This window comes from Mustela lutreola, chromosome 2 (genome assembly GCF_030435805.1).
Source record: "Mustela lutreola isolate mMusLut2 chromosome 2, mMusLut2.pri, whole genome shotgun sequence".
Taxonomy (NCBI): domain Eukaryota; kingdom Metazoa; phylum Chordata; class Mammalia; order Carnivora; family Mustelidae; genus Mustela; species Mustela lutreola.
This window is the reverse complement of record NC_081291.1, coordinates 212,010,349-212,022,086: the sequence shown is the minus strand read 5'-3', so window position 1 is coordinate 212,022,086 and position 11,738 is coordinate 212,010,349. Positions and strand designations below refer to the sequence as shown.

The following is an 11,738-nucleotide window of genomic DNA, read 5'->3' as shown; positions in this document are numbered from 1 at the left end:
GGGGCCGTCCTTCCGCACTCGCTCCCGCAGGTGCCCGGTCCTCGTCTCCGGACGCTCCCGAGGCCACGTGGCTTAACCAAGAGAACCTAATTGTGAACCCCGGTCACTGGCATGACGCCTTCCTGCTGTTTCCCTCTTGACCCTAAAACTAAAGATGTCGTAAACCCGGAGGATGTTTTCGATGGCAGAGGATAAATGTCTGTGAAGGGCTTATTATGCCTCAGAAGCGTGACCTTGGTCATTAAAGCAGTTACTGGGAGCAGTGCTATAAAGAAGCATCTGGGTTCTTCAAAGGACGATGCACCACGCACTCTTTTCTCTTCAAGCAGCGAGAAGCAGGAAAGGGCTGAATTTCAAGCTCCTGATATGGAACTCTAAGGTTGACTGGTACTTGGACTCAGAAATGGGGCATAAATATATATAATGGGGTGCATATATATATATATATATATATATATATATATATATATATATGACATGACTCAACCCACTTGCATTTCCACGCTGAAGGTGTTAGAGCGCATCAGACATCTGCCCAGAACGTCTTGTCAGCTGCACTTCTCAGACCGTCTGATGTCTTCGGAAGCAGGGTTTTTGTTTCGTTTTGTTTTCCTGTCCCCCGTGGACCACCGCTGCTTTCGTAAACTAGGAGAGCTCACACGTGGAGGTGTGCCAAGGTCACACGGCGGGGTTCTCAACGCTTAGTCTCAGTTTCTGTCCTTACGCGACTGTCAGCAGCCAGCTGTTCTGGGATCCTGGATTGCACTTTCTAGAACCTGCTACAGGGGCTACTCTGAGTTCACGCGGGCATAAGGTTTTCCAACAGCGTATTGATTGAGAAGTTAAACAGTCCCCCAGTCCCGAGAGGCCCAGTTGCCTCTGACCTCAGAACCACCAGCGAGTCTCTAAATCTAGCGTATCCGTACCGAACCCCAGCACCCAGGAAGGGTGCCTTCCTGCTGTGTCCCGAGCTTGGTATATGTGAAAGTGACTAGCGTGCGCCAGCGTACAAAAAGCTAGCTACAAGCCACATGTTGCCCTCTGTCTTAGAGCACTTCAGGGAGGGGAATAGCACCTAATAATCCAACTGATGGAACCACTGGGAAGATTCGACGCTTCCTTAATATCTCCCGGTTGCCCTTCCCACCACCTCGGGCTGCAGGGTATTTGCAGACCTCGTTGAAATCTGATCAGATAGTTAGGAGATGAAACATGATTGCCTCGGCTGCCTTGAAATTGCCTGGGATGCCTCGACGCATCGTTTAAGGAACATTCGTTCCTTTTTCTCCGGGAACCGCCGCTGGTGTGTTTCGGTCGTGTAAACCGTTTCTGTCAGAGGTGCCTTCACTTGGCTCATTCTCTGAATTTCCCTGTACCCTGGAATCTGATTTTGGGTACTTCCCTGCTGTTTCTGATGTTGTCATGATTTTTCTTTGGCTATAGATTTTAGTATGAAGAACCTTCTGGTTGGCTCTCACAGGACTTTGTCACCTTGGTTTCTTTTCTTAGTTTTAATCACTTCCGTCATTCTCGAGAGCAGTATGGCACTCGTGGTGCCTCCTATCGGCAGTCTTTTGGGGCTACTTTACATTCATCGGCTGGGAATTAGATTGTTATTATCCTATTTAAAAGGAAAAAAAAAACTCGACTGTACTGATTAACTGTTAAAATCAGTGTTCTTTAGTAACCTCAAAATAACCCAGCTGTAGGATGTACCCTATTTTCTTTGTATCTGTCAGTGTCGAAGATGGGTATAAATCCCTCCTCCCTCGAGTGTGCACTTTACTGACATCTTGAAATGGAGGCTGCTCTTGGGGACTCTGAGAGCCCTAGGTCGTGTCTGCTGCGCAGCAGAATGAGGGGAGAGCTGCCTTTCTGAACGCTGAGAGGGGCTGCTGTTTGCTTAACACCGAACGGGTGTCTTTTGATAGGAATTCCAGCGCAGGGCTCAACTGCTACTAACTTTGTGTATGTCGGCTTCCACTTGCCTGCCTGATCTTCCAGAAACAATTGCTAAAGCTTTCTTCAGCAATCCTATCACAGAGATTCGCCACCAACTTGGGGGGTCCGATCTGTTTTGCAGAGCCCTATTTGCCCAGTGCCAATTTCATGGTCAGCTGAGTCTTTGTTATTCTCTCTTGGTTATTAAAAAAGACCAAGAGAAGAGCGAATGGGGCAGGGGAACAGCTCAGCCTTCTCCACTGACTTTGGCTTAAGGAGGTTTGGATCCTGTTCTCCACCGTCCCCTGTTCTGGTGGCTTCAGGTGGCTTCTCCCCTAGCACCTTGGCATTTGCTGCTCACTTCAGTGTTTTTTTTGTTTGTTTTTTTTTTAATATTTGACAGAGAAAGAGAGATCACAAGTAGGCAGAGAGGCAGGCAGAGAGAGAGGAGGAAGCAGGCTTCCCCCTGAGCAGAGAGCCTGATGTGGGGCTCGATCTCAGGACCCTGAGATCAGAACCCTAGCCGAAGGCAGAGACTTAACCCAGTGAGCCACCCAGGCGCCCCCTCACTTTAGTTTTAATAGAGAAAGAAATTTGGCCTCAGAACTTTACAGAGTCACAGCATTTCAGAAAGGAGATTCCTGTATTTAATGAATCTTATCCATTCTTTCTTTTGACCTAACCCTCGGTTCTGCATCTATTCTAACGGATAAGGGAAAAAAAAATTCTCTCCTGAAACACAGATGGATAGACCTATTTTAAGGCTAATGTCCACGTCAGTAGCTCATGTATAAAATTGTTTTTACTTGAATGAGGCTTCTTGAACCGTAATTGGAAAGTTGCAAGTGGCTGTAAGAATGGAATTAAAAATAGTGGAAAGTCCTTGGGGCGTGGCCTGTGTTGTCCCCATCTGAGGGAGTTATGGTACTGGAGTGGGCGAGGACAGTTGGTAGTTTTGCCCGTGTGTGGGTATCTATTTCCTGGTCCTGTGAATGAAACAGAAAAACACATATTTGTTATGACATGGCCTGAAAAGTCTTGATAATTCCCGGGGTCCCCATCCTGTAATTAGTTCTTCTGTGTTGTTGCTATTTGCTTATTTGTTCTTTAAAACCAATGAGTTTTTTTCAGCCTCAAGGTAAGTACCTGTATAATGGGCTTATAATCTGACCTGCATGATGTCAGATCTTTACAACTGCTTTCATTCCTGTGGCTCTTCTAGGGATGTTCGTCCAAGTTTTACTTGAGGGAAAGGTGGTACTGGTTGGGACCTTGCACTGGTGGATCAGAAGGAGGGTCTTGTGTGTGTGTGTGTGTGTAAGTAATCTCTACACACAACGTGCCTCTCAAACTCAAGACGCCGGGATCAGGAGTCCGCTGCTTCACTGACTGAGCCAGCCAGGCACCCCGTTCTGGAAAGAGTTGTAATGAGACTCTCTAGAAACAGAGGTGACCAGGGCTTTGCATCACAGAGGTGATCCAGTAGCCCCAGGATCAGGAGCGTCTCAGATCCACTCTTTCTCATAATGTAACAACCCCAGGATTAATGAGTAATGGGCTTTGGGCTCTGGAAGACTGGACAGGTAATGTTAATTAAGATCACACACTAGTAGAATGTGAAATCAATCCATTTCACTATAAAATAAGATTTGTCAAGTGAGTTGCTACTTAATCCTGTTTGCAGAATTTTATTAAATCAAACTAGTTGTCAGTACAATAGTACATATGGCGGAACACACACCATATAGTTGTCAGGTGTAATGTATCGCAGGACAAGGATTGGCTAAGAAGAGTCACGAGGACCCAGGTGAGATAAGCTCATCATTCTGTCTGTGCTGGGGGAGACAAGGAAGCACCAACACTGGCATTTACTAGCGAGCAAGGTAAAGGAAAATGAAATCGTCTTCCGTTTCAGTTGATAGGTAGGTAGTATGAGGACAGACGTACCTGGTAAGACTAATTTTTACAAGTAGTGACTTTTTTTTAAGAGTTTTCCAAAAATACATTTTTCTGCTTTGCAAAAATAATACAGACAAGGAAAAACAATTGCTCCAAACTGTAACCAAAAACATTCAACATACGTCGTTCACAGCGGGTACTTCCTGCTGTTTGGTAAACATTCAGAAGGTGTGAGCCCTACCATTCTGGCTTCTGTGTTTTCTAGGGTTTTCACTTTCCTCTGTGGAAGAAGATGGTGTTCGAAGGCTGTACGTGAATAGTGTAAAGGAAACCGGTTTAGCGTCCAAGAAGGGTAAGTCGTTGGCTGTCTTGTTTGTCTGTCCGTCTCTCCTAAATTCCCCTTGGCGTGTCTCTGGTGGTGCAGATTATTTGAACCCTGTCTCGTTGAAAACCCTTGGAGGAATATGGATTTTATTCTCTAAACTCAGGTGGAAAAGAAATGTCCCGTTCTTGGATTTTAAATCTGATTCTGAGTCCGTGTCCTTGGGGCAAGTGGGAAATTCCATTCTAGTCTGACATGATTGTCTTTCTCTACCAGGCAGGATGGTGTGGAAGTCCTAGGGGGTTTTCCCGAAGCAGCATTTGGGAACACCCCCCTGTGCTGGCCCCGCTGCCATAGGCTCTGTCCTGAGCCTGCAGATCTCCTTCAGAGTGGATGTTGTCTTGCTCCCATTCATGGAGAAATCTCAGCAGATGTTGGGAACCTAGGGCTTCGGGATCCCGTCTTCTTGCTCCGCACAGAGAGCTCTCCTCCGCCCCACCCCGCCTGCAGCCCCGCGAGGGCTCACTGGAGTCCGGGTTACTTGGGAAACCTCAGCTCTCTTTCCTCTTTGTGCTCAGAGAGAATCTTTTCAGCCTAGATTTTTTGCTTCCTGTGTTAGTTTCCTTGGGCTACAGTAACAAATGATCACAAACCGAGTGATCAGAAACAACAGGAACGTATGCTTTTCTAGTTCAGGAGGCCTGAAGTTCAGAATCAAGGTGTGGGCTGTTTTCCTTCTGGAGCCTCTGAGAGAAAAATCTGTTCCATGCCCCGTCCTTGCTTCCAGGGCTTGCTGGCGGTCCTCGACATTCCTTGGTGTGTGGCTGCCCCCCTCCAGTCCCTGCTGTCGTCCTGTGGCCTTCTTCCCTGGGTGCCTCTGTGTCTACGTGGTCTTCTTAGAAGAATACTGGTCACTGGTCTTAGGGCCTATCCTAATCCAGGATGATTTTATCTCAGTTTATTTACATCTGCAGAGGCCCTGTTTCCAGCTCAGATCACTTTCTGATATTCCGGGTGGACATGAATTTTGGAGGACCCTTTCTAGCCCACCAGACTTAACATAAGCACATCACACAGGTAGGCAGGGCTCAAAATCCACCTTCCTTTCATTCTTCTTGTTACAGAATTCTTAGTTTCCATCCAGGCGGTGGCAAAATCATACCCGTTGAATGGAGAAGACCAAAACACTGGGTCCCTTGGCCTGAGATATTACACACTTGACCTTGTGTCTGCTCATTTAGAGCCGCTGAGTGGGGCAGTCAAGGCACTGGTAGAGTGCCCTCTCTTGCCACCTCCTTCCGTGACTTGGCACAGTTTAGCTCTGGGTGTTCATGACTTACAAGCCACCCATGCAGGTGACCTCGCACTGTGTTGTAAGCCAAGGATGGCCAAAGTGTGACAAAGGGCAAATAAAGTCAAAGTCATTGATCTTATGGAGGAGGATTTTCCTTCTGTACTTTTCAAGGCCAAAGGCAGCCTGGAGGCCAGGATCTGACACTGTGTCAGGGTCTGGAGGCCGGGGCTGGAGCTGGAGCTCAGCTAAGAGTAGAGGTGGGTAGGGTTCCTACACCTTCAAACCCAAAGGCTGATTGTTATCTCTAGCAGCGCACAGACAGTGTGCCTGTTGGCGTCGGTGTGGGGGTGGGGAAATGTGCTGCCTCCACCTCAGTCACTTCCTGTTTTAGTTCTTTGAATCCAGGAACCCTGGTGTTAGATAAAAACAAATGATCATATGCTCCAGCCCACCCGCCCCTGTCGCCCTGTTCTCTGTAGATTGAAGAGTGATGGCCGTTTGGCCACCTGGGTCACGAACACCATCCTAATACCCGCTCATAGAGAGCAATGTCAAGAAAGATATTTAGGTGATAGTTTCTTGTTGTTGTTGTTGTTGTTGTTGTTGTTGTTGTTGTTTAATGTTGAATCTGGCCTCTATGTGCGGACCTCTGATTCCTGTTTTACCTCATTCTTTTTTATTTTTTTTAAGATTTTTAAAAAATTTATTTGACAGAGAGAGATCACAAGTAGGCAGAGAGGCAGGCAGAGAGAGAGGCAGAGAGAGAGGGTGGCAGGCCCCCCGCTGAGCAGATGCGGGGCTCCATCCCAGGACCCTAAGATCATGACCGGAGCCGAAGGCAGAGGCTTAACCCACTGAGCCACCCAGGTGCCCCTACCTCATTCTTCATACACTGTGTTGGATGCCCATCACCTTCTAACTAAGTCTTTTATTTATTTTTGGGAGCCACCTTGGGCTTTTGGCTTGTCCTGAGCTAAGGGTTCATCCCCCTTTAATGCCCACCTATCCCTCTGCTGGATCTTGCATTGGCTGTACTTACAGAATTGACTTTTTGAACCGAAGTATGTTCTTCTAACACTTCTCTCTCTTCAGCTCGGGCCTGTCCTTCTACTGTTGGGGTCACCCGAGGCCGGGATCTCACATCTCACCGGCTGCCATCGACGTGTTTTTCAGATGGCTGCACAGCACAGGGCCCAGTTGAGAAAGCCACGTGCGTCTTTCTCAGCATCTTCTAGATGCTTCATTTCGCCACGGCCAGTTACAGGGATTGCTTCTGGGAAGGCCCTGGTTTTCTGTGAGCGAGAAGAGCTTTCCCTTTTCTTCTGCTGTGTATTAATGGGAATTTGCCTCTGTTGAAATAGATCCTCCCTGTGCTCGATGCTGTGCTTAATCTCCCTGAGCTCATTGTCACTTTTACTTAGGAGGAAACTGGGACTGGGAGAGATTCAGTAACGTGCCCACGGTCACCGAGCAGTTACACGGTGACATTGGGACCGAAGGACCCCGGTGGGGCACTCCGTGGCTCACTCCTGCTGGGCTGCCCACAGTCACATGTTAATACTGAGAATAAGTCCCTTAGCCAGCTGCCTAGAGTCATTTTCTAGGGCTGCTGTAATGACGACAAACTTGTGGGGGGTGCAGTGGGGGTGTGTAAAGCAACAGAAATGTATTCCCTCCCGTTCTGGAGGCCAGAGGTCTGTGTCCTCTCGGAAGTCTCTAGGAAGAGCCCCTGCTTTCCTCCTCCAGCCGCTGGTGGCTCTGAGGGTTCCGTGGCCTCCAGCCCCCGTGGCTGCCCCTGTCTCTACATGGCCTTCTCCTTTCTGTGTGTCTTTTCAAAGGACATTGTCAGTGGGTTTAGGACCCACCAGAAAATCCAGCTTGGTCTGTCTCAAGATTGTGTATTTAATTACAACTCTGCAGATCCTGTTTCTAATAAGGCCCCATTCACAGCTTCTGGGACATGGATGTATCTTTGCGGGGGGTGGGGGTCCCCGTTTGTCCTACTACATACACACTTTGGTTCTACCATTCATAGTAAACCTGGAAGGTCTTTGAAAGAAAGAAACAAACTTGGGGCACCTGGGTGGGTCAGTCGGTTAAGTGACTGACTTTTGATTTCGGCTCTGGTTATGATCTCAGGATTGTGAGATCGAGTCCCGCTTTGGGCTCTGTGCTCAGTGTGGAGCCTGCTTGAGATTCTCTATCTCTTTCTCTTTGTCTCTCTATGCCCCTCTCTCAAAAAAACAAAAACCCAAACTCATAGATGTTTAAGCGCTTTCTTCTGTTCTTTATATCACCTCCTCTTAGATCTAAGCAAAAGGGTTGTCTCCAAGAGAAGACTTCAAAAAACCAAAAACTAGCTACCTTTCCGCAAGGGGGAAATTTTGTATTTTCAACTCAAATGCCGTGATGCCAGAATCTTTTACCTAAAAATGGAGTGGTTAGCGTCCCAGAAGCCCGCCTCCATACGGGGATAGTATTGTCCTCTCCCTGCCATCGCCTTCTCACTCAGAATATCTCTTAGAGTATCTTTTTATTTTTTTTAAAGATTTTATTTATTTATTTGACAGAGCTCACAAGTAGGCAGAGAGGCATGCAGAGAGAGAGGAGGAAACCAGCTTCCCGCAGAGCAGAGAGCCTGATGCGGGGCTCGATCCCAGGACCCTGGGATCACGATTCAAGCTGAAGGCAGAGGCTTAACCCACTGAGCCACCCAGGCATCCCTCTCTTGGAGTATCTTATGCTACAAGACGGATGTCAAGTAGTTTGGAAACCTGAGTACAGATGACCAGGGGGTATGACTTGGTGAACCTGGGGAGTGAGAATGTCTCTGGGGAAATACTTTCCCGTGGCCTCAGAGGTGGGATCTGTGGAATCCGCGTGGCTTCTCATTTCTGCAGCTCATTCCTTACCTTTCCCTTCACTCACTCCCTTTGTCGAGTTTGCTTTTCTACTCGAGTCTATAAAATAAGAATTGGACTCTTTTTTTCCTTCCTGGCTGAAACAATACTTCAGCTTTTTCCATGTTCTGCTCTGCCCTCTCCCTTTCTCAAACTGCTGACATGTTCTCTTAATACCAGGTTGAAATCCCCCGGGGAGGGTCCGTCACAGCCTCTTGTTCTTTGGGGTTGGGCTACTTCATGGCTGCTCCTTTGGGCCCCCAACTTCAGCAGCTCTCCCAGCGTGCTTTGCGAAAGCAGCAGAACCTTCCGGAAACTTCTGAGAGATACGCACTCCGAGGTCCTGATGTAGTTCAGCGAAGGGAGGAGGGCGTAAAATGATCCTATTTGGTTCATAGATTGTGTTGGGGATCGAGTCAGTTTCTGTGGTCGTGGCCAGAAGCGACTCCCCGCATGCTGGCTCCCAAGCTCATTCCATGGCGGTGATCAGGAGATGTTAGCAGGCTGTGCCACACGTGTGCGCTGTAGCACGTGTGTGTGCAAAACTTACTAATTGCAGTAATCAGAGCATTTCTGCTTCTCCCCCCAAAACCGAGGACAGCGGCCAGAAGTAGCATTTGTGAGGAGGAATTGGCCGATGCCCAAAGCACAGAGATTTGGGAAGGAGTCAGTGGGTTTGGTCGGTATATTCAGGACAGGTAGGCATGCTGTCACATCCGTGTCCAGAACCTTCTGGAATCAAGGCCCTTGTGATCTCCTGATGCTGGCTGTGGAGGACGAGCCCCCCCCATGGACACCAGCGCCGGGGCTGGGAGGCCTGTGACGCGGGAGCCCCGCGTGCCCTTTCTCGGGCCTTCTGTGCTGTCGCGATCTGACTTGTCCCCGCTGCAGCGGCTGCTTTAATGTGCGTGTGAAATGAAACATTTTCCGTCTCGCGTTGGCAGGCCTGAAGGCGGGAGATGAGATTCTCGAGATCAGTAATCGTGCTGCAGGCACCCTGAACTCCTCTGTGCTCAAAGATTTCCTCGTGCAGCCGTCCCTGGGCCTCCTGGTGAGGACCTGCCCTGAGCCCGAGGGAGGCGTGCAGCTGCTGGACTGCCCGCCTCACCGAGCCGACGGCCCCCTGGACACCAGCGAGAGCCCCCTGGCCTTCCTCAGCAGCAACCCAGGTATGGCTGCGACGTGGACCGTGCGCGGTGTGTGAGTGTGAGTGTGTGTGTGTGTGTGTGTGTGTTCCACCGGACCGGGGCCAGCAGGCCCAAGATGTGTGAGTGAGATGAGCTGCTTCCCGAAGGCGTGCTTCCTGTTAATTTCCAAGGTTCAGGGGACTCGTGTTCTCGTGAAATATGTGTCTGGTCCCCAGTCAACCTGTCCTATAGGGACAGTTTCTGCGTACCACTGGCGTTTGTTATTGTGGATCAAGTCAAATGGGTAGAGACCACTGTCTCTTGGCTGTGGATGGAGAGGACAGAGAGAGAAGGGCCAGGAGGCACTGGGGCGCTGGGGCCCAGCTCTGCCCTCCACGTCACTGTCCCCCAAACCATTTCCCTTCTGAGTGAGAGAGGCCGTAAGCTGCCCAAAGTGGACATGCATCAGAGCTCCTAAGGTCGGTTTCTCTTGGGTCCCCCCGATGTTGCGTGTGAGTGTGAGTCCACACGCAGAACCATCCCTGCCGCAGTGTTGCTCTCTCTGCTCACGGCTTTTCTCCCCATCCCTTTGTAACCTCGCGCTCCTCCTAAAAGAAGCAACCAGAATGCTACCTGCCCCTCCCTGGAAGCCTTCCTAGTAGTGGACCTACCAGAGCTAGTTCTCTCCTCTGGGTCCCTAGAACCCTCCAAAGACATCTTTCACGTGGGCCCTGATCATGTGATACTCTTCTTCCTGGCTTGTCTCTCCCTTGTCCCGGATTCGTGTCCTGGGACAAGCGCAAATCTTCTTCCTATGCTCCCACAGGGGCCCCGTCCTCGTTGGGCGAGAGTCAGTGAGTGCATCGGTCAACAGCATTGTCACTTCCTTCCTTCCCCGTGATTGTAGAATTGGGGTTGATTTTAGTAAGTTGGGGTTTTGGACTTATTTTCTTTCTAAAACTTGAGTTAAATGTAAAAAAAAAAAAAAAAAAATCTTTAGCTTCAAAATCTGGGGGTAGGAGCTTGGATTATTCTTGCCCTGCCCATTGTTTTTCAGATTCTCTTCTGAGGTTTGGCTCCATGAGAGTAGATCGCTGGCAGAACCCTTGTGCGAGTTTGCTTTTGCTCAGTGGCTGTCGCAAGAATTTGGCAAGTTGAGGCTTCAGAAAATTGATGGCACCTATTTCCGTTGACTTCCTTGAGTCATTATGTCATTTCAGTACCCACATCCCCGTCATGTGTTTTGTTTTTTGTTTTTGTTTTTTATTTTTTTTGTTTTTTAAGATTTTACTTATTTATTTGACAGAGAGATCGACACACAGGGAAAGAGAGAACACAAGCAGGGGGAGTGGGAGAAGGAGAAGCAGGCTTCCCACCAAGCAGGGAGCCGGATGTGGGGTTTGATCCCCTGACCATGCCCGGACGATCCCTGGTCACTGGGATCATGATCTGAGCCCAAGGCTGATGCTTAAGGACTGAGCCACCCAGGCACCCCGAACCCCATGAGATTTTTAGAACAGGACTCCCACATATGCTTAATGGAGAATGGAGACCACGAAGGCTGTTCTTTTGTGTGACCAGGAGATGGCAGCATCGATCCCATAAAACTCCATTCGAGGAGCGAGGTTTCTATAGTAAGACTTTGAATGAGGTCTGTTGTGTTAGGTTGGGTTGCTTAAAGGGATTTTTATAAGATCTGGATGTACATACTATGAAAGACAGGGTGCGCACAACTTTTTTTGAAAATTTTTTTTCCCTCTGAGCCCTTCCGGTGGATTATGGTTATAAAGCAGGGGTCGGCAGACTATAACCCCTCAGTCGTAGGCAACCCACAGCCTGTTTTTGTAAATAAAGTTTTATTGGGACACAGTCATGCCTGTCATTTATGTCTTGTCTCTGGCTACTTTCTCACTGCAAAGGTAGAGTTGAGTAGTAGTGACAGGGACCTGTGGTCTGAAAAGCTGAAAATACTCACCATCTGGCCCTTTACAGATAGTTTCCCTGAGAGAGTGTGACTGGAATTGCTCCCAATTGGCCCCTTTAAAGGTCATCACTATTTTAGGAGTGTTTCTTCTTTTAACAAAATTGTGCATGTGTGTGTCTGTGTGCATTTTGGAAATTTTTATTAAAATTGTTTTACATAGGGACGCCTGGGTGGCTCAGTCATTTGAGCGTCTGCCTTCGGCTCAGGTCACGATCTCAGGGTCTTGGGATCGAGTCCCGCAATGGGCTGTCTGCTCAGCAGGGAACCTGCT

At 48.7% G+C, this 11,738-nt stretch overlaps 1 protein-coding gene across 7 annotated transcripts in view; it reads left to right on the top strand.

The window, feature by feature from the left end:
* The window catches only part of TIAM1 (TIAM Rac1 associated GEF 1), a 383,002-nt gene that overhangs the window by 316,086 nt on the left and 55,178 nt on the right, over window positions 1–11,738 (top strand). For all 7 annotated transcript variants that reach the window (XM_059164569.1, XM_059164572.1, XM_059164571.1 and 4 more), the window contains 2 exons: window positions 4,106–4,192; window positions 9,301–9,525. In XM_059164569.1, the coding sequence (XP_059020552.1) occupies window positions 4,106–4,192; window positions 9,301–9,525 (312 nt within the window). The remainder of the gene's footprint in view (window positions 1–4,105; window positions 4,193–9,300; window positions 9,526–11,738) is intronic.